General features: G+C 43.4%; 1 protein-coding gene across 3 annotated transcripts; it reads right to left on the bottom strand.

Moving 5' to 3' along the window:
- Positions 1 to 1,590: 1,590 nt before the first annotated feature.
- TMBIM6 (transmembrane BAX inhibitor motif containing 6) lies at positions 1,591 to 22,120 on the bottom strand. 3 transcript variants are annotated; one of them, XM_047065248.1, is made up of 10 exons: positions 22,027 to 22,120; positions 12,132 to 12,219; positions 11,150 to 11,258; positions 8,109 to 8,229; positions 6,666 to 6,714; positions 6,462 to 6,559; positions 6,177 to 6,256; positions 5,766 to 5,866; positions 4,856 to 4,931; positions 1,591 to 3,648 (listed from the first exon to the last, which is right to left on the bottom strand). In XM_047065248.1, exons 2-10 carry the CDS (start codon positions 12,185 to 12,187, stop codon positions 3,625 to 3,627), a joined length of 714 nt encoding a protein of 237 aa, XP_046921204.1. In that variant the 5' UTR covers positions 12,188 to 12,219; positions 22,027 to 22,120; the 3' UTR covers positions 1,591 to 3,624. The 3 variants fall into 3 exon arrangements, with proteins under 3 accessions (XP_046921204.1, XP_046921205.1, XP_046921206.1); XM_047065249.1 differs by lacking the exon at positions 22,027 to 22,120 and adding an exon at positions 21,272 to 21,354; XM_047065250.1 differs by lacking the exon at positions 22,027 to 22,120 and adding an exon at positions 21,149 to 21,171.
- Between the last annotated feature and the right edge of the window lie 749 nt (positions 22,121 to 22,869).

Below are 22,869 nucleotides of genomic sequence, written 5' to 3'. Positions count from 1 at the left end.
TTGGAAACATCCAGTCCTCCTTTGCCTGTCTTAACCTCACCAACTGTCTCATATTAAATCAATCTTGGAGCTTCGGCTTTAGCTCAGGTGTCATCTCCAAAACACCTACCTGAACAGCCAGGCAGGGAGGTCTCCCACTATTGTCTCATGGTCACTGTGCTTACACCCGTGTAAGCACGTAACTAACGTCTCCGTGTAACTCTCCTGCGCTGCTCGGCCATGAAGGACTAAAAAGCAGTTACTGCTCTATCCATCTTTACCTCTGGTCAAGGGGGACCAGTACCTGGCCTGCTGCCTACCGGGTGCCCTCATCCAATCACCTGCAGGCAGGGCAGATGTTCTCTTGCCAGGGCACACATGCTTCCACTTCTGCCCTCCACCAGTGCCTTCTTCACTGTAGGTCAGGCCTGCAGTTCCACTAGGCATGGACTGAGCTATGCATTCATCTCTCCTGTCTGATCTGTATTTGGCGGGCTTGCTGGGGCGCGGGGGGGGGGGGGGGGGGAGAAGACTAAAAGGGAGCTCACGCTCCTACTCTGGTGACGATTGGGGATGGGGATCCCCTTCTCCACCCCAAACAGCTGGAGCCCTAGCCAGGATGAAGGTCAGGATGGGAAGGATAACATCAGCCAGGAGGCACTAACACGGTGTAGTGTTGCCTATACAGAGCACCAATGAAGAGCCAGGGGCTCTGGAGACAGCCTGCTGTCATGACCTTGGAAGTTATTGATCATACGTGGTAAATATACCACCTTCTTAGGCTATTGGGAGTAGTGAACAAAACACGCAAAGCATTTTGCAGTGCTTGATTTATCATTAAGCACTACGCTGTGCCTTGTAGATAAAGGCAACACCCCCCAAATAGTAATGCTTTAAAAAGTATTTGACACTGGAGTTTTTCAGAGTCTGCAAGACAGAAACGGTTGAGAACTTAAGGCATACTTTCCAAGTCAGGGAAAGTGGCTAACCTTGGCTGGGATGGGGGTATGGGGAATCCAAGAGGTCAACTGCGCATAACTTGAACCAGTCAGGGTTAACAGATCCTAAGAGGAAGCTTCTGTGTCTACAAAGTACACAGTAACCAGAGAGCAAGCATGCCAAAATGGCATAACCTGATTGTAATGCAAACAGGTTTATAATCTCATAAACTCTGAGGACAAGGATTTTTATATTTTTCACTGATGAAAATTTTCCTAGCACCTACAATAGAGCCTGGCCATAGCAGGTGACCAAAGACGTGCAGAATGAGATCATGATGCCTTTCCCATTTATGCATCACCAAATTCCAAAGGTTGGCATTCACTAGAGCCATGTAGCTGCTACCACAAAGCACCTAAAGGCTGGGGAGGGGGAGGACTGGAAAAGGGCCCGGGCTATATATTGGACAGGAAATTCCCAACATTTGTAGCAAGCTGGAGCTACAGAATGGGAGGCCTAACGGGGGTCCCTGTTTCTTTCTATTTACCAGTCTGCTAAGTCTAGAGCAGAAACTTGAAATCTGTTCCACTCCCAGGCCCCACTCAGCAAGTCAGACAGTACCCAAGCCCATGTTCAGCTGTGGCCTTGAACGTAACACACGGTTACACCAGGAAAGGTTAAGGAATTTTCTTTATTTTTTTTACAAATTAAGACTATGTTGATTTCATATATTTCTGAATCAAAAACACCTTTGTCTTCACAGTATGAGTTAGAGAATGCAGCCTGAGCTGAAAACCAAGGAACTAGAAAAGAAAGTGATAATTACAGTGATTACTGTATTAAAAACCTGTTAGACATTTTCTTTAAAAGTAGTTTTTTATATCTTGTCATTCTTGGCACTGTTTCTAAAGAAAAACTCCTTTATCCCAAGCAAAAAAGCATAAGAGGTGGAGTTTGGCTTCAAGAGATGTAACTCAGATTCTCAGGCCTAGCAGAGAATCAACAAATTTATGGAGAGTGCTACTGGGGCTGGGGGGGGGGGGGGAGGGGGGGAGGGGGGCGGGCGGGAGGTTAATGGGAAGGAAGTCCCTTTAGTAAGTTCTCAAGCCAGAGGCTGGAGGCGGCAGCTAAATCAGAGGGCAGCATCCTCTGCAGAAGCAAGCCATTCTGGGCAGCATGGCACTCTAGGAATACCAACACCCCGGGAACAAATCTTTTCACAGGGTGGCCCGGGGATGCGGTGCCCTGCGAACCAGCAGCCACCGGGTCAAACTGTGTGCTGGTTGTGAACAGGGAGAGCCAAAAGTGGTATCATCCTGGCAGTGGACTCCTGATGGCTCAGTCCCCCTTACACTGAGGCCCTGTGAGTAGCCAGAGTCACAACCACTCTCGAGGCTGCCTGCCCTTCTGTGCCCGCTGACTGTGGCAGCTCCCTGGGAAAGAGCTGGTGATCCCCATTGGTATCGCCCTCCCTCACTCACAACCACAAAGCTGAAGGGAATTAGAGGTGTTACAGGTTTGATCACCTAGTCCCCACCCGGAAGGCTACAGATTTCTGGGAACAGGTGAACAGCCCAAAAACTAAAGTGCATCTGTAAAATGAATGTTTATCTACTGCCCCGAATCTCTGGCCTGACATTATTGGCGTCCAGGCGGAAGACAGAAATGCACTGGACTGTCATGAATGCTGCCTAAGTCATCACCACCCAGTTCTGCTGATCTGAACAAAGAACCATTCAGTTAGCGATTTTCTCCCCCACTGCCCCAAACAGGTCCTTATCTAGGTCTGCCTGGCAGAATTAGTTTACAATTACCCCCAGGCTCAACCATGCCCCTTCCCTATCCTTCCTCTCCTGGGATCTTCAATCAAAGTCACTGTGGTGGAAGCCACTCAACAACTAAGGTGATGACCAAAATAAAGATGGGAAGTTAGGGAATTCTATGCTCTATCTTGCCATACATAACCAGCCTTTTCATAAATGTCTGACAAGAATCAGTCTTTCCTTTGTATTGAAATCCTCCCTCCTCACGGATAGAAACAGGCAGATTCCCCAACGGTCAGACAAGGGATGGGGAATAGGAACACATAAATCCACACTCCTTTTAGGATAGCAAGGCAGAGAGATGTGTTTGTCAGACCAGCAACCGCTTGGGCAGCTCAGAGGAAGCAAAGCATCCACCAGGAGAGGCTCTTCATTTTCTTTGTAGGTGTTGACAGAAGCTCAGATACAGTGAGCCTGGGTAAAAAAAACAGGACCACCAAACTCCTTTCCAATGGGAAACACACTGCCTAGTCCCACAGGAACTGTGCACAAACCAAACGATGCTGAGCAAAGGGCTGAGGCGGCTCTACCAGTTCAGGTGCACCTGGCGAAGTTCGGCTGGAAAGTGGACTCCTGGAGTTTGCTCTCCTGTGGGTCCCACTCCTCGTCATGGTGACCGGCTGCCTGAGCAGAGGAAGAGGCTAGGACGGGGCTGGGCAGAAAAGGGAGTGGGGAAGAACCCCAGGAATACGAAGCCAAACTCCAAACTATATTCTGCTAATCAGTTTTTTGATCAAAAAATTCAAAGTAGAGAAAACCACAAAGTACAAAAGCTTTTCTGATGCTTTTCATTATCACAGAACACACCACCTGTAATGTGTGCGAAGAGGAAATGAGGGGTGGAGGGACAGGAGGTCAAACTGGACAAGGCTGGAAGGTCATTTCACTTCTTCTCTTTCTTCTTGTCCTAGAAATGGAGAAAAATCGCCCAATTAATTTTCGGCATCTGGCATTCAAGCTAAAACTCTTGAGGGAGCCAATACCTGGCTACCTTCGGTTAGAGACTGGAAGGGAACAAGACCATAAAAAGAGAGGAGAAATGCTTCCTCCGTGAGGGAGGAACTGGATCTTAACCATCTTCCACTGGTGGTCCCTCAAGTTGCTGACAGACCTGACAGGAGTAAAAGTTAAGCAGCTGTCCCCGCTTCCACTCCAAGAGCACCCAGCTGGGCCACCTGACCACTCCTGGCTTACTCATAACTACCACAGCTCGGATCTCATCCAGTGAAAGCTGCAGACTGGCAGTCCACCCCAAAATAACTCCAACAAGAGGCCAAGACCAACTTTCCATTAAGCCAGAGAAGCACAAATCCTGGGCACAAACCAACGCCCAGAAATGATCTAGTCCAGTGAACACGTCATTCAATCCTCGGTGGAAGCCCAGTGTATTAAACAAATGAAAGTTGAGTTGCTTTGCCTAAAACCTGCTTGGAGCTCAGTCTAGTCGCCACACAAATAAGACAGAGCCACCAATCCCACCTACTCATCTGTTTCCACCAGCATCACACTGTCTCCTGTTTCCTAGTAAGATCTGTAAAAAAAAAAAAACACCTCATGATTTCATTTGTTCCCCTACTGCCGGAGGAGACTATGGCACTCACTAACCATATACAGAATGCTTCTCTGGAAGCAAGACTAACAAGCGGATAAAACTGGTCTACTTCTGACACACATTTATAAAAGCTGATTGCCAAGATTAAACAAATTCCCTAGAATATCTTTCCTGAGTCATAACCATCTTCACAGCCTTTAAATTCTTTATATAGTAGACTGTTTCTTGGTGCCACTGAAGCCCTTTTCTCATTTGATACTAATCTCAGAGATCTGGTTTTTTGTTTAAGTTTTGTTACTTTTAAGTAATCACTACACCCAATGTGAGGCTCAAATTTACAACCCTGAGGTCAAGAGTCCCACACTAGGGATCCTCCACCCCCACCCTCCCCTTTTTTAAGGGAGTTGTTTTACTTGTTCCTTTTTCTCCTTTGGCTAAAGACTTCTGGTGGCCTTACAGTTAACCTGGACCTACACACTTCGTTAAGTTTTCAAATTTGAAGTATACATAGATGTTGAGTTCAGGAGCCATTCTCTCATCTCTAGGTGGTAGGCTGACTAACCTTCTCATTCATAGCCAGGATCATCATAAGTTTTCTGAAGAGAGTAATGAAATCTAAGAAGAGGTCAACGCAGTGCCTGAAACAGAAGAACCAGATTATAAGTTGGCATTTCCTACCTTCCTTTATCCACAGTCCACAGAGGTGCAGGACATAAAAACCCCGTGTCTACCCCACAAGTAAGCTTCACCGAACCACCAACTAAGTAAAACTCTGGTGTCTGAGATCCTTTACAACTCAACAAAGCCATGCAGCACAGGGAAAAGAAAAACTCAGCTTTAGACTCTGCAGGGGCCTATATCTGAACCCTGAACTACCGTTAACTAGTTAAGAAACTCTGAGAGGATTACTACGTTAAAAAAAATGTATATATTAAGAATGTGTTTCTTCTTCTCATGGTTAAAGGTTTAAAAAATACAAAAATAGGGGTGCCTGGGTGGCTCAGTCGGTTAAGCGTCCGACTTTGGCTCAGGTCATATCTCCCAGTTCGTGGGTTCAAGCCCTGCATTGGGACTCTGTGTTGACAGTTCTGAGCCTGGAGCCTGTTTCAGATTTTGTGTCTCCTCTCTCTCTGCCCCTCCCCTGCTTGCTCTCGCTCTCTCAAAAATAAACAAACGTTAAAAAAAATACAAAAATATAGAGCAAAAGGTGAAGAAAGATCCCTTTCCCTGTCCTATGCCTTAAAAGTAAGGATAATTAAATGTGTATTATTAATTCAATTTTTGAAAGATCTGAGGTCTTTCAGGAATTAAGGGAGACTATGCTATTTGGTATACAGTTCCAAAAGCATGGGTATCCTCCCATATACACTCCCGGAGGCTGGCCACTTAAGTTCGGATAGGGCCACCTAGTCCACTTTTAACCCTACTCACAGGGACAGAAAGGGAGGCGTTAAAGACCAGTTTTCACTCACCAGATATAATCCTTATCTCCATTTTCAGCTTTTTCAATAATGAGTTGAGTATCAAAAAGGACGAAGCCACACATGACCACCAGCCCCACATACAGGTTTGCCTAACACAAGAAGAATGAGATGGGTGACTATGTGGTAGATGCCACAGAGGAAAAAACCAGCTGTACCTCTTTCTGGCTCTTGGCTCTTGGCAATTTGAAAGTACAACAAATGCTAAGCCTAATGAATGACATTAACATTCATGGGAACAGAAGTCTATGGTGGAAACCACATGGCTTCCCTAGGCACAATTCTTCACTGCCCAATGAAAGTGAGCTTTCTGGAAGATTCTAAGTCCACCTTGCTTTAGGGTGAAGCAAGAAAAAGATGCGCAAGGCAAATGGCTGCTGGAAGTTATATGTAAAGTCTCACCTGGAAAAGCCAAATGGATCCAAAGAAAAGATTCCCCAGGGAAGACAAGAGCATCAGGCTCATGGCTGACATCAAGACACCTACAAGAGAGGACAAAATGCCGTCCTGGGAAAAGCCAAAGCAAAGTAAGGCAACCTCATTAAAGCTATTCCTTACGTTTCCCCCCAAATTAAGACTTTCAATTTCAACCCAACAGTCACAAGAAGTTGGAGGGTAGGCAAAGAGTCCCAGTGAGAATTCCGGCTAAAGCGGAGACCCTCTCTCTGTTTTTCAGTCTGCACTTACCTCCCAGAAAGAGATAGCTGCGGCGCCTGGCATAGAGTGCACTCAGGGTGAAGCAGGTGAAGATCATTGCTGTGCCCATGAAGGCGGTGGGAAGAATGCTGTTAGAGGAAAAGACCATTAGACTGAGGGCTACAGGTCTGCAAACCTATTTAGAAAGCGTATCTGCAATGATAAAAAGACATAAGATGCTACTAAAATAGTTACCTGGGATTGATGGCAATGCACAACTCCAGAGCAGGGCCCAGGCCAACTCCTAGAAAACAAAAAGCCCCAGAACACAGTATTACCATCAACTCCTGAAGAGGACCCTTGTACAAAAGTTGACCATCAAAAGTGCAGACATGCCCTGCTCTTAAAAAACAAACATGTGTACTAAAGTAATTAAATCTCTCTCTTCTCCATCTTCCTTGTTTTCCAGAGAACATATACTTGACTGAGTTATTTATAGACACAGCTACAAACCTGTCCTCTTAGCTGAAAATCTTGGATGACCCAGGATGAATACGATTAGGAAAAATGAAGCAAGCATATCAAACATTTTTGAGCTAGGGGCACCTGGGTGGCTGAGTCAGCTGAGCAACTGACTCTTGATTTCGGCTCAGGTCATGATCTCAGTTTGTGGGTTCGAGCCCCCCATCAGGCTCTGGGCTGATTCTCAGTCCCCCCCCCCCCCCGCCTCAAAATAAATGAATAAACATTAAACAAAAAATAAGTTAAAAAAAAAATTTTTTTTTTTTTTTTTTGAGTTAAACTGTAAGCCTGCAATACTCTGAAGAGGAGTGATGTGAGACTAGAATGTAGGCCAGATCAGGAATCAGAAGAGAAGGATCAAGAGCAAACCAGTGCCTTGTGGCCAGCAACCTGTAGTCTTTCAGGGCTGACTCCTTTTATAGAAAAGGCCAGACCGGTTCTGCGGGTGGACACTGGCCAAGAGGAGGGTGCAGTGGCAACCTGTTCCAGCCCCAACGTTTCCTGTACTCTTGCTACTCTCTCTCCTTCTGATAATTCCACCCCTTAATGCCTTCACAAACTAGCTTTCCCTATTTAAAAAAATCCTAATCTCTAAATCCCTTCCCTTCTACTTCAACACTATACAGACACGCTCAAAATGAGTTATACTGAGTCAAATGCTGCTTCGCAAATATTTTTACTATGTAGCTTGAGTCCTGTTTCCTTTAATAATAATTGCAGAAGAGCTGTGCTTTTAACTGTTTTCTTGAGAATTAGCAATGTGCTCTGTAGGATGGCTCTCAATGTACGGCTTTAATGAACTGTCAGCAAAGTTCAGAATTGATGGTCACAGGAGGGACGAGTTGCCAGTGTTGAGTCCACTGTCAGGCTTAGTTATGCTACCTAAGCTCTTGAATCTCATTCATTCACACACATAAATGCTTATTTTGGGATACAAAAGTGTGTGTAAGTCACAGTCAGTAGTCACAAAGAGCTTATCCTCTGGATGGGAAAGCAAGATGTACCTCTTTGAATTAAGAAAGCAATACAAGACAAAATACACTTAAATACAAGACTGAGTAGTACAGAGTGCCAGTTGAGGTCAACGAGAATACACACAAATCTTGGGCCTTAGTCTAAAGAGATACTAGATACAGTACCCACTCCCACCCCAAATTAGCCCAGTCCTTACCATACCTGTAAGGAAAGCAAATCCAGCAAGAAGTCCCAGTCTTTTTTGCTCAGTTTCACGGCTATGAGGTGTTGCCATCAGCCAAATCATCAACCCCAGAGAGCCCAAGGCAGAGAGCAGGCCAGCCTGTCAGATCCAGAGTCAATAATTAAATACTTGAAAATATCAAATGTATTCTGGAGGAGACCTTATTGGGATCAAATATTCATCTGAACTTCCTAATACTGGCTTCTAACCTGGAGGAAGTGGAAAAGGCAGAGAGGGGTAAGGAGAAACCAGAAGGCTTACAAGACAGGATTAGGTGTGTTATGGTGGGTGTTAGAGGCTCTTCTGACCTGGGTAGTCTATCAGCCACAACTACCTAAGGCAAACTGTGATTCTTGCCCAAGAAAAAGATCATGTGACAAGTGCTTGAAGCACATTCAAATCTGTAGGACAAGTAGAAATGACCTCTTTTTGATCACTTTAAAACACACACACAGGGGCACCTGGGTGGCTCAGTCAGTTGAGCATCTGACTTCAGTTCAGGTCATGATCTCACAGCTTGTGGGTTCGAGCCCCACATCAGGCTCTGTGCCGTCAGCTTCAGAGCCTGCTTCTGAGTCTGTGTCTCCCTCTCTTCCTACCCCTCCCCCGCTCATACTCTGTCTCAGAAATAAACATTAAAAAATTAAAACAACAACAACACACACACACACACACAGGGGTGCCTGGGTGGCTCAGCTGGTTAAGCATCTGACTTTGGCTCATGTCATGATCTCTCAGTTCCTGAGTTCAAGCCCCACATGAAACTGTCTGCTCTCAGCACAGAGCCCACTTTGGATTCTCTGTCTCCCCCTCTCTCTGCTCCTCCCCAGCTTGTTCTTTCTCTTTCTCTCTCTCAATATGAATAAACTTTAAAACACATACACACAAACATATATACCTATACAGAGAAAAAAGACTGAGAGGGTGCTACAAACTGGATTTTTATGTCTCCCCAAAATTCATGTTTAACTTTTAACCCCCAATGTGCTGGTATTTTGAGAGGTGGGGGTCTTTGGAAGGTGATTAGGTCATGAGGGTGGAGACTTCATTAGTGCCCTTATAACAGAGATCCCAGAGAGCTCCTTGCCTCTTCCGCTGTGTGGAGACACAGCAAGAAGACGGTTATTTACACAGGAAGCAGGTCCTCACCACATAACATATCTGCTGGTGCCATAATCTCGGACTTCCAGCCTCCCAAACTGTGAAAAATGTTTGCTGTTTAAGCTACTCAGTCTATGGTATTCTGTTAGAGCAGTCTGAATGGAGTGAGACCGAGGTTAAGAAGTAAAATGTCAACAGTTATTTCTGGGTGATAGGATTAAGGAGTTTTTATTTCTTTTTCACCACTAGTCTGTTTTCCAAATTCTCTACAATGAACATGCATTAATTTTGTAAGAAGATAAAAAATTCTTTAAAAAATCCAAGTGGGAAAAGCCAGGCACTAGAAAAAGAGGAAAATAATTAAGGAGGTATGTGCAGACTAAAGTTCCTTTCTTCCTTTAAAGGTATATCTGATCCTCGTTTTTCTCATAGTTATGCTCTATAAAGTTACTGTGAACAATGAATTAATGAATACTGAACAAATGCTCCTGAGAAAAATAAAGGGTTAGATTCTCACGTACCTCTGGTTATGTTTTCTTCAACTGAACAATACATGTTTTACATGTGTTTATGTTTAAGGACACTTTATTTGATATATACTGTTGATTCATTAACCTTGAATTCATGGCCAACAGCACTATAACTCGTGCCTGAACAAGCTTATTTAACACACATATTTTCTCCATAAGACACATCACAGTCTTAGTGAACTTTTTTTTGCAGTTAGGAACATCTTTTGCGCTTAGGAACACTAGACAGCACTCTAGCACTATGCTTGGGGTCCACTTTAAACACTGACATCACCATCAAAATTACAAAAATGCAAAAAACGTGGCACTACACAGACCAACAAAAAGGATCCTTGTTTATAGTACAAGAGCTTGAAACAGGGCAGTGTGTTGCCTCATTCAACCTCAGCTGGAACACGTGAGATACGCAACTCAAATTTTTTGCGGTTCTGCTTATGACTGCAAATGTCTGTAAAAGCACTGTGAGTACTAATTTTAGGCTTACAAACACATTTTACCAAGTAGGTAAATTCATAAATACGGAATACATGAATAATGAGGATAACTGCATTTTACTACATTACTTAAAAAAACAAACCAAAAAACCCAACACACAAACAGAAGCCAAAATGGCTACTCTTGCCTAGAAGGTGGAGTATGTTTTAGTCTAAACTCCAGGGACCAAAGTCTTATCCTTTGAGTATCTAGAGTAATTTTTCACACAACCTCTGCCAGGAGATGCCTGAGCATAGGGACAGTTCTCAGTAGTGGCAAATGCCAACACAGACACACCCCCTGTACTTACACTAAAAAGGACACTTGGAAAGGACAAGTCTTGGTTAGTGAGAACTTCAAACTTTTTGGTTATTCCTCAACTGTCCCTTTTATTCCAACTGGCCAAACCCCAGGTCTCTTTCAACACAGGAAAGTGAGCTGTTGCAGGTTTTTACTCAACCATGCAGACATAAGAGCATCAGAGAATAAAATAGGTCAAATCCTCGAAGGTCTCAACCCTGCCTCTCCTGATAAGCATACAATCAGTGTGTTGCATCTAAGAACTCCAGTTACAGGCAAAAAAGAGGAAGAACGAAGGAAAAGATAAAAAGGCTACCATGCAAACCCCAGCAGTCACGTCATGTCACTACTTATAGTGTCAGGGTCTTACACGTCAGCTGCCCATCATTCAGTGTCCAGGTTATGACATCCTGTTCTCAGTTTCTAGAGAGGGCACAGCTGCCAAAAAATTTAAATGGCTCTGCATGTCCTTATTTACCAGCTAGCTCTGGCTGATTCAGATAACAAACTACAGAAAAGGATTAAGGAGGGATACAGGCTTGCACCATCCTGCTGAGCTGGTTTCAACCTAATGCAATTTGTGCCACAGCAACTGGGAGAGACACTGCTCTTACCTGAAGGAAATGAGTGACCACATGGACATAGGCCCCTGCAGCCGCCACAAACATACAGAGGGCAAAACTGGCATAGACCTTCTTCAGGTGCTGCTGTGTCGAGGGGGTTCTAGGAAAGAATGTTAAACAGCCATCATTCTAGGACCAATCTCATTCCTAAGCTAATAATCATTTCTCTCTCTTCTTCCCAGGGCATATGTATAAGTTATAATAAAGAAAGAATGATTTGAAAATTGGTTAACTGAGAATCTTAAATGCTGGGGAGGAGCCAAAGGCCCCAAATTATGAACAATCAGTATCCAAACTAGAATAACTAAATGGTTTTTCAATGACCACACAACAGCCCTTAGAATTGGGGTTCTTTTACTGATGAATGGATAAAGAAATTGTGGTTTATATACACAATGGAATACTACGTGGCAATGAGAAAGAATGAAATATGGCCCTTTGTAGCAACGTGGATGGAACTGGAGAGTGTTATGCTAAGTGAAACAAGCCATACAGAGAAAGACAGATACCATATGTTTTCACTCTTATGCGGATCCCGAGAAACTTAACAGAAACCCATGGGGGAGGGGAAGAAAAAAAAAAAAAAGAGGTTAGAGTGGGAGAAAGAGCCAAAGCATAAGACACTCTTAAAAACTGAGGGTTGATTGGGGGGGTGGGGGGGGGTGGGAGGGGGGGGTAGGTGATGGGCACTGAAGAGGGCATCTTTTGGGATGAGCACTGGGTGTTGTATGGAAACTAATTTGACAATAAATTTCATATATTAAAAAAAATCAATAAAAAAAGAAAAAAAATTAAAAAAAAACTTTATTTGTGGAAACAAACAAAAAAAAGAATTGGGGTGCTTTTATCAGTGTCTGGATTCTAGCAAAGCTAACATGTTAGTTTATACATACAAAAGTTAATAAAGTAGGAAAAGAAACAAGATATGAAAGGAAATGCAATAATAAACTACAGTCAAGATCAAAACACTTACATGTGGGAAAATTTTAAGAGCGCATCAAAGTTGATCTTCCGATCAAATATGTTCATGATGCCAGAGTCTGTGGGACACAGCCTCCACTCTGTAGAATCAAGGATAAGAAGAAAGGTTATTTTAAAGATACAAGATGTACAAAGTAACATAAACAACTTTCTCATGGAAAAATAGTACAAGTTTCAGAAAATGAAAGTATCTAAAACCCCACTGTCTTAACACAGCCATTTTCATTTTTATGTATTTGCTTCCATGATACGTTTGCAATCCTACTCAACCATTTTAAAGGGGACAGAGGAAATAAAGCCATCTCCTCCCCAAACTATTTTGTTACTAGCATTTGCTTTCTATTCTTACAGAAGGTAATTTGTCCCTTTAATAGTTTCTTTCTTTGAGAAATTACCAGTAGCAATCTAGTTAAAGGGACCCAGTCACTGGAACATAAAGCAATCTTATGTCACTGTTTCAAGATGCTAGAGAATTCTCTCAGCAAAGGTGCACAGAACCTCAAAGATGAAGGGAGTAAGGGAGGGAGGGAGGAAGGGAGCTAGGCCAGGCAATAAGTCTTGAACTTTAAATATATACATGTAGAAACTTTCCATCTAGTGCATGTTAGAACTGAACTGAAAGGGATTTACAATTTTATTTTTTTTTAATTTTTTTTAACGTTTTATTTATTTTTGAGACAGGGAGAGACAGAGCATGAACAGGGGAGGGTCAGAGAGAGGGAGACACAGAATCTGAAACAGGCTCCAGGCTCTGAGCTGTCAGCACAGAGCCCGACGCAGGGCTTGAACTCATGGACCACGAGATCATGACCTGAGCCCAAGTCGGCCACTTAACCGACTGAGCCACCCAGGCACCCCACTGGATTTACAATTTTAAAAAGAGAAAAGTGCAGAAAGGATTTTTTAAAACACAATTTCAGAATGTTTCCTATAGAAGAGTTGGAATAGTACAAAGAATTCCTATATACCCTACACCCAAATTTCCTAAATGTTAATATTTCGCCATATTTGCTGTATGCCCTGCCCTCTATATATAACACAATGTCCATTTACCCCTAAACACTTCAGCGTGTACATCCTGAAAACTGACCAAAACCAGGAAATTAACACTGACACAATTCTACTATCTGATCTAGAGACCTTAATCAGATTTTGTCAATTGTCCCAATATGTCACAGAAAGGACATTTTTAATTGAACCGTACCCAGGTTACATTCCATCAACACCATAAAGTTAGGCTCTTAAATTTTGCTCCCTCCTCTATCTCACATGCAATTCTAAATAAATACATTCAATCTACAGAGCTAAAAATCTAATCAAGAATTTTCATCTTCCCTAAATATCCATCATCCACAATCATCCAGATTCTTAATAGACCCATAATGTCTATTCATTTCAAATTGACCAAACGGGGTGTGTGTGGGGGGGGGGGGGTACTAAAACACAAAAGGTAAGTAATTCGAAAGATAGGCAAGATAGGCCAACTACTCCCACATATTCTAATCAGCACCTAGCCCAATACTCAGCAAAATTAATCTGAGCAAGAAAAGTTACAATCCCAAACTGACTTCTGAGAAATCCTGCGCCAGTGGAAAGATTCCATTCTTCTAGTTCTCACGGATCACTACCATTTGTTTACTGAGGCTCGCTCTCGCACACATGAAACAATTACAATGGCTAGCTGGCTTTCTCTTGATTTGCTCTTTCCTTTCTCACCAACATGCCTACTCACCTCAATTTTTTTGTTAGTTCTGTTCTTAAGGATGGATACAGTAAGAAGCTGCAGAGCCCACTAAAGCTGCTGCTCGCAAATCGAAGTCACAGGGCTCTGGGCCCTCTTGATCTAGATGGTGCAACTATTGCAGGCTGTTGCATGGCCAACCACAGCCTTCCAGAATCATGATGAACACATCCTCCAGAGAGCATACTTACAGGCTGGCAGAATCCAGCACCTGGAAAGTGTCTTTGTTTAAGGCTTCCATTAACATCCCTAATGACATCCCTAGACAGAACTTGCAACAGTTCTGAAACAACCTTCAGAGCCAAGTTTCTCAGGATTCACAACAACACTCAAGTACCTCTTGCTTCCAATTTCAAGAGTTAAAAAAAGGTGGTGAATGGGCCCTGCAGTGTAAATCCTCAAATACTCAGAGGACTGTTAGAAAGGGGCAACACCCTGTAATCAGACCCCACCGAGTGAAAACAGTGGGAGGGGATAATGACAGAAACTCCTCTTTCCCAGTTTGCTCTTTGATATTTCCCAGGGGGTACTGACTGCCTCTTACAACGCTGATGGAAAAACCAAACTATCAAAAGGTTATGAGGACAGGGAGTATCAAATAGGAATTTCTCCATGATTTAGTAGTGCCTCGTGGTTTAAAATCATTAAAAAATCAATTAAACAAAACCAGTTTCCCAGCATCACCACTGATTCTAAAATTAAGTGAAATATGTAATTACCAACTTTTCTAGATGCAAAGGCACATAGCAATTGTAATAATAGGGTTACAGGGAAAAACACAGTAAGGTATACATTTAATAAATGACATGATGTATACATGACATAATTTATTTCAGAACTGTTAAAACATGAGAGGGGGGAAGTTAGGTCTTAGAATCAAGGAAATATGACAGTTTGCTCTAGGTCTGTTTCAAATAGACAAGAACTAATGTACAGATAAGTAACAAGTTAAAAACGGTTCTTAGAAGTTTTGCAAGATGGATTACACTAACCAAGTCTCTATCTTAGCCTCAACTACTGTGCTCAAAAGTTGCAGAGAAAGCATATCTACATTGCAATGGTCAATATGCAAACTCAGCTGAACAAGATTCAACTGCACTCATAACTCAAAAATAGCAGCTCCCATACCAAAAGTATTTTCAGTCCCAGGAAACAGCACCTAACAGGGCTTCAGGTATTCAAAACCATTAACCAAGTAACTCAGCTAACATTTCAAAGGGGCCCCACAATTAAATGAAAATCTTTGTTTTTAAAAAAAGGATGTTAAAATGCATCATACACTTTGCGTGTATATTTTACAATAAAGGAAAAAAGTGTATTACAAGTTGCTCAAAAATTATTCAATACAATAGTTCCCCTAATACATATCAGCCCATTACGAAACCCATACCAGCACTGGTCTTACTCTGGATGCCAACTCATACAAAAATTTAAAAATTGTATGCGCTCTCCCGTTCCCCAGTTCTACACTCAAATTTAAACAAAGAGGTGGGATTATTTATTTATTATTTATTTATTTATAATGTATACAGTGCCTCATAGACTCATGAGAAATTTGTCTGTATTGCATTTGGGAAGTAAATGTTCAGATGTTAATTATAATCAAACACCTTTAACTTGGTTCAGAGCTTCATTTAATTCTGTCAACCTTAGGAGAGCAGGAATATCTAATTTCTCAGAATTTGCCAACATCTGTCGTGCATATACTGCTAAAGCTTTGTTAGAAGCGTCACCATTCTGTGGTTCCTCTGGCCAGCCTCCTCTGCCAGAGGCACCCAAAAACAACAAAACTTACTGCACAGCTTTAGCAAGAAAGAAAAAATTAATACATTGTTTTGAGTTAGTATTCCTGAGGTCTGGAAGGAGGGAGGGGCAGGCAGAAGACAGACACTCTTCATCAACTAACATCCATGTCTTATGTCCCACTAAATCTCTTGTTTTGTTCTAGGTATCTTCCTTACCCTTGTCCTAAAATGAAAAATTATCATCAAGTGCCAAGCCTTAAAAACAAAACAAAATTCTCTACAATCTTATTTCAATATCTATTAAGTACAGACCACATGAAACATGGCCAACTGGCCAAAAGCTATGCAAACAGGAACAATCATGAATTAAAAAAAAAAAAAAATCCTTGCCTTTTAAAGAGAAGAGCCTGCTGACTGCTGGGCAGAAGGCTGTCTTGATGTATACAATTTAACAACATTAAACCAGCAAGTCACAGAAACATTGTTCATACATTTAATTAAAAATTTAGTTTGGGGGCGCCTGGGTGGCGCAGTCGGTTAAGCGTCCGACTTCAGCCAGGTCACGATCTCGCGGTCCGTGAGTTCGAGCCCCGCGTCAGGCTCTGGGCTGATGGCTCAGAGCCTGGAGCCTGTTTCTGATTCTGTGTCTCCCTCTCTCTCTGCCCCTCCCCCGTTCATGCTCTGTCTCTCTCTGTCCCAAAAAAAAAAAAAAAAAAAAAAAATTTAGTTTGTGGAGGGGCGCCTGAGTGGCTCAGTCGGTTAAGCATCAGACTTCAGCTCAGGTCATGATCTCATGGTTTGTGAGTTCGAGCCCTGAGTTGGGCTCTGGGCTGACAGCTCAGAGCCTGGAGCCTGCTTCAGATTCTGTCTCCCTCCATCTGCCCCTCCACTGCTTGCACTCTGTCTCTCACATTGTCTCATAAAAAAAAAAAAAAATTAGTTTGTGGAGCGCCTAGATGGCTCAGTCTGCTGAGCTTCTGCCTTCGACTCAGGCCATGATCTAATGGTTTCTGAGTTCCAGCCCCACGTTGGGATCTGAGCTGACAGCTCAGAGCCTAGAGCCTGCCTCATATTCTGTGTGTCTTTCTCTCTGCCCCTCCCTGCTTGTGCTCTCTCTCTCTCTCAAAAATAAACATTTAAAAAACCATTTAGTTTGTGAATTGTATGGTTCTTCATTTGTTGTAATTCCACCATTTTGAGTCCTCTTCCTACACATCTAGAAGGGACCAACTGATACTTAAGAGAGAAGAAAAATCCCATGTGATTAAAAAGGTAGGGGGGGCAGAGCCTGGGTGGCTCAGTGGGTTAAGCGTCCAACTTTGGCTCAGGTCATAATCTCGAGAAGTCTATGAGTTTGAGCCCTGCATTGGCTCTGTGCTGACAGCTCAGGGCCTGGAGCCTGCTTCAGATTCTGTCTCCCTCTCTCTCTGCCCCTCCCCTGTTCACACTCTGTCTCTCTCTCTCAAAAATAAACATTAAAAAATTTTTTTTAAAATAATAATAATAAAAAAAAAGGCAGGGCAGGGAGGGGGCAGAATTGCCTTTTTTCAGTTCTTCCTATTGAATAGCTTTCAGTCTCTGCATAACTACGTACCTAGAATAGTGGTTAAGAGCATGGCTATACACATTTGAACCCTAGTTGATATTTCCTTAGCTGTGTGACATGAGGCAAGTTTCTGGCACTTGAACCTCACTGTGCTTTAGTTTCCTAATTTGTGTATAGTAATATATAATATTCTCCACTTCACAGGGTTGAGGATTATATGAGATAATACAAATAAAGTGCTTAGAATAGTGCTTCATGAATAAGACTGGCTCCATAAGTTAACCATTGTTTTATTAGTGTAAATACTCATTACTCTCATGTCCTCAGTGCATTAATTTCCCCTAGTTTTAGAAAACATTAACTGTAGGGGGGCAAAACACGAGAAACTCTTTAAAAATATAGAGAACAATCTGAGGGTAGATGGAGGGATTGTGTGTATGGGGGAATGGGCTAAATGGGCAAGGGGCATTAAGGAAGACAGCTGTTGGGATGAGCACTGGGTGTTATAAGTAGGGATGAATCACTGGATTCTACTCCTGAAATAATTATTGCACTATATGCTAACTAACTTGGATGTAAATTAAAAAAATAAATAAATAAATAAATAAAACATTAATTGTAAATCTAATTTACACATGCCTTTTAAAAATATTATTCAACCATTTACTCACAGCTAACTATATCCTGAAGACTTAATGATTTTACTCAAAAGAGTAAAATTAAATGGGGAAGATGGGGAGAAATCTAAGAAAATTATAAACTGGAATTTAAAGGAATTTGATAAATTTTATTATTGGATAACATTACTTTTGTTTAAATGGCATGCCTCCTCGGGCATATTTACACGGTACCTCCTGCCCCACAGGGCCACAAGGTGTTTTGAGACAGCCTAATAACCACTAAGTGATAATCCGAAGTGGTTGAGAACTTGATGAAGTAAATGGTCATTATCTTGATGCTTTCCTTGGCATCCCTAAGAGGTAGGTCTGTTTGGTTTCAGAAAATCCGAAGAACTGTTTCGACATGGCTGGGCTCTGATGGTCCTAGATTTGAACCCTAGATGTCCCAGACCTTCCCTTAACTTGGACCAAGATTCCTGACTAGCTAGATTAGCTAGCTAACACTGAATCCTGTCTCACTAGGGTGCTGCCTCAGAACCAAGCCAGTTAACTAGACATGGAATGCCTCCTGCCTTCAATAAATTATTTTTTGCATCGAACTTTGACATTACTGAATCCCTTTCTCCATAACCACGTCTGACAGACTGAATCATAAGGAGGCACCAATGTCCTAAATACGACGTCATCTCCCAGTGTAAACCAGTAAATAAGCCTTCTCCAATAACAACATATTTAGCCCAAATGAGAGCAGGCATAGATTAGGAAAAACAGCACACCCATTCAATTCGTATCCTTGAAGCTCTTTTTAAGTGTTTTGGACTCTAGTTAATTGTGCCGGAACCTCTCTCACATATTTGGCTGTAAGCACCCTGAGACCAGAGCTTGCATCTAATTCAGCTCTCTTGCATCTGATTCTAACAAAGCTTGTGTGATTAAGCACAACCAGGAGTCCCCAGAGCAAATGTAGACCCCATTATCTAATCAAGAGTGCTGTATCTAATCAAGAGCTGACATTCCCGAACTGGCTCAAAAGGGAACCTACCATGAGGGGTAACGTGATGGCCCTAAAAGCCAATGTCTACAGTCTTTGGAAAACAAAAACGGGTTTGTTAAAAAAGCTACTCTGTGAAATTTGGTTAGAAACTCGGGGGGGCGGGGAACTGGAGCGCCTGTGCGGCTCAGTCGGTTAAGCTTCCGACTTCAGCTCAGGTCATGATCTCACAACTCGTGTGTTCGAGCCCCATGTCGGAATCTGCTGACAGCTCGGAGCCTGGAGCCTGCTTTGGAATCTGTGTCTCCCTCTCTGCCCCTCCCCGGCTTACACTTGGTCTCTCTCTCTCTCTCTCTCTCAAAAGTAAATAAACATCAAAAAAAAATTTTTTAAAGAAAACAATTACATCTCCATAAAAAAAAAAACAAAAAACACCTCTGGGGGAACAAAACAGGGTGAAGTGGAAGACACTTCTAACAGATTCTATGGCCAAGTCAAAATAGCAAAGGAAAATTTAGCAGCTAGAACATCAAGAGAATATTCAGTATTTTCCCAGAGGAGACTAATACCCACGGGTAGTTTATGAAATAAAGTGAAACTTCAGGCCAGTAGTCGTATCTTTTATAATATCACTAACTATATTTATATAAAATGTCACAACTTTTAAAGTGCTTTTATATACGTTATCTCCTTTGATGTTCACACCAAAAATGATTAGTCTCCCTTTAAAAAGAAAGTTCAAAAAGGCAGTATAATAATGACACGAGCACTCGCTTTGGAGTCAGAAATCCTGCCATTTTCTACCTCATAATTTTGGGGAAATCATTTTACCTAAGATCATCTAGGCTTCCTTATCTGTAAGATAAGGATGATTATCCCTGCTCTACCTGCTCTACCAAGCTTACTGAATGCTGGTAAGAAAATCCGTGTGACGTAAATAAAAAGTACAGCACAGGGGAACAAAGTCGGTGAGACTGTAATAGTGTTTGTATGGTGAGATGGTAGCTACACTTGCAGGGAGCACAGCATAACGAGCACAGCATTACGTATAGACTTGTTGAATCACTAGGAGGTACACCCGAAAAGTGGTGTAAGGCGGTGTCAACTATACCGCCAAAAAAAAAAAAAGAAGAAAAGAAAATCTGCGTGAAATCATTGTAAAGTACGAAAGGGACAAACGGACATTAGTATTGACCAACACCGCAAAGTTAAGTAATAGAACCCAAACCAGATTAGGGGCCTTCTGACCTCTAATGTCTGGTGCTCTCTCTACTATCACACTCTATCTACAGCAGAAAAACAGGTTTTCGTTAAGGCAGTTCCAGCCATTGGCAAAGAGAAATCTTAAAAATATTAACACACGCTGATTCCTGTCACACTGTTCTAGATTTTTCAGCACTTTGCAATAAACATGAGCTATATGAATAACGAGGGGGAAAAAAACAAATGCTGACTAAATATTTGGATTGATTTTACCTTTCCTATTCTTAGGACAGTAAGACTTCAGTCACATCAATAGCAGGGAAGGGAGAGACAAGAAGAAAGGGGGTTCACTAAGCCATGTTTCCACAGTTAAATAATGGAAGAAGGAAACGGAATTCAAATTACAGGGTGTTTCTCAAGGATTCAACCATTCTGTCTCTACTGGGAGGAAAATGGCAGAGAATCTAAGCACCAGCATATTCTTGAAGTCAGAACAAAAAAAACATTAGACAAAGATAAACTGCCAAAGAGAGTAAACCTAATAATTACAGAAATAGGTGTATTTGTAGAAACCATAAGAATTTAGTTATGCAACTTGAATAATCTTCCTTCAACTGAATTCTTACCCCAAAGATAAACTAAAACTGAGTATCAATAAATAACTAGAAAAGCCTATTCGCAATTAACTTTTAACCTTAAAATCTTTGTTTCAGGCACAGTCAGCTCTTCCACAGGGTTACACATTCACAAGTTAACTATTGCTAAAACAGTCAAGTTCAGGGGCGCCTGGGTGGCGCAGTCGGTTGAGCGTCCGACTTCAGCCAGGTCACGATCTCGCGGTCCAGCCAGGTCACGATCTCGCGGTCCGTGAGTTCAAGCCCCGCGTCAGGCTCTGGGCTGATGGCTCAGAGCCTGGAGCCTGTTTCCGATTCTGTGTCTTCCTCTCTCTCTGCCCCTCCCCCGTTCATGCTCTGTCTCTCTCTGTCCCAAAAATAAATAAACGTTGAAAAAAAAAATTAAAAAAAAAAAAAAAAGTCAAGTTCAGAGCGGTTTTTGTTATTGTTTGGTCAAAGAAAGGCGGATGGGGTAGGCAATGCATTTCTGGGCTGGCACTAGGTAACAATTTCACACTTAAATATACAAAATTACCAAAGCCTACTTACTACCACAGATCCAGCAAATAGGTCCAAGAAAAAAAACAACCGTCCAACGACGCCTTTCCTGAACGGGACTTTGAGAAAGACGCCCACAAGGCTCAGGACCAAGCAAAGCCAAGGCCACCTCACCTGTCCAAAGGTAATCAATCAGACCAGAATGGGGCTGTTCTGTGGGGCTGGAAAGCCAGGAAGGGTTTTCCCACCTCCTGCCTCTGCCTTCGGCTTCCAAGTAACTAAGGAGCCTCGCGTGTCACAGAGGAGTGTGACATCACCTGACTGGCGTGACAGGGCAGGCTGCCTGACCAGGCCCTTCCTCGAGTTCTGGCCTTCGCCGCTCACCCAGAGGGGGGGGTCGGCCAGAGGGCCAGCAGCAGAGCAGCGATCAGTCGGGTGGAGCAAGGGTGACCACAAACCCATGAAGTTTCGCTTTCATTAGCCTCGGAAGAAAGGGGCGGGGGACGTGACCTGAATTCAAGTAGTGGAGGCTGGGCCAAAAGGGCCCCTGCGCCTACTCTTGGCGGGGGGAGAAAAGAGAAAAACCGGAGAGTGGGAGGGAGGAAGGAAGGAAAAGGGACTAACAAGGACCCTTCGCTAGCACTCGCGGGCAGAACCGGAGCCTCGAGGGCCCCCAAAACCTGCCGGACTCGCCCCCGCCCCTCCCCCGCTCCGGTACGGTTGCGCATGCGCAGTACTAGTTCCCGAGCTTCTCCCCTCCCCGCCCAGCTTTCCAGAGTTCCGTCGCGGAGCAGGGCCCCATTCCCCAAAGGTGCAGTCTGTCCGAAAACCGAGACTATTCCCACTCTTGCTCAGTCGATAACTGCTAATCCCCTTTCCATTTCTCACTCCCGGCTTGCGCAGTCCCAGTTTTAGACGTTTGTTCTTACCGGCCTCTTAGAAGCCCACACAGCTCTTCTAACACCGGATGTGCTTCTGACACTCCCAGGGTCCGCTCCAGACTCTTCACTCAGCTTTTGCCAGTCGAAGGAAGCTCCGCCCCTGCGTTCCGCTTAAAGCCAGTCCTCATTGGCCGCTGGCCGCACCTCTACCTTCCCATTGGCTGTACGTGCGTAAACAACGGCTGCTTACTTCAGAGCCATTCGCTAGTGCCCTTGTCAATCAAGACTCTGGCCGCCAACCGATGTCGTAGGAAAAGGTCTCCGCCTCTTCCCCATAGTTGGGAAAGACCGCGGTCTAAAGCCGCCCCTAGTGGAGGAAGTGAAGAGGGGCAGGCCGCACCCAAGGTACCTGACTAGTCACGGAGCCCCCACAACGCTAGGTGGTATAGCGCGGCAAAGTCCCGGGATTCTGGTTTTAAGCTTCTCATGGCATGTTAAAACGGGAAAAAAATTCAGATAACACGTAAAAAAGCGGTCTCACAGGAGCCAGTCTACCTTTAACCTTGCCGAGCTTAGGCTTTAGAGCACTCTTGTAGGCTCAGCGAATTGTCCAGGAATGCGAGGAAAATATAGCAGCCCCCGTCCTGCATCGGAAGCACCGACACCCTCTAGCCCAGGTGGTGGTCCTGGGGCCGCGGGCGGGACTGAAGGGCTTCCAGGATCACCTTGCCTGCTTGGGGGAAGTGGGCGACAACTTCACAATCACTTCGGCCTGTGGAGTAGGGTGGATGGGAGAGGGAACTAGGGCGGCGATCTGGCAAAGCTGCCCAGGCAACTGGGAGAAGCTAAACCAAGAGAGATCAAAGGGCTGGAGCTCCCCAAGGGCGTGTC

Source organism: Lynx rufus, unplaced genomic scaffold (assembly GCF_022079265.1).
Source record: "Lynx rufus isolate CCGP_SWC_20201006 ecotype Redwood Valley unplaced genomic scaffold, mLynRuf1.p SCAF_7, whole genome shotgun sequence".
Classification (NCBI taxonomy): Eukaryota; Metazoa; Chordata; class Mammalia; order Carnivora; family Felidae; genus Lynx; species Lynx rufus.
Note: the sequence above shows the minus strand (reverse complement) of the source record. Positions and strands in the feature narration are given on the sequence as shown.

Bases quoted from the DNA above. Each gene is read 5' to 3' on its own strand.
- TMBIM6 (XM_047065248.1), bottom strand. From the start codon at position 12,187: ATGAACATATTTGATCGGAAGATCAACTTTGATGCGCTCTTAAAATTT. The intron at 11,259-12,131 runs GTAAGTGTTTTG...ATTCTTTCCTAG, and splicing joins CTCTTAAAATTTTCCCACAT to AACCCCCTCGACACAGCAGC. The intron at 3,649-4,855 runs GTTAGTCAGCCT...CTCCATTTCTAG, and splicing joins TCCTGGCTATGAATGAGAAG to GACAAGAAGAAAGAGAAGAA.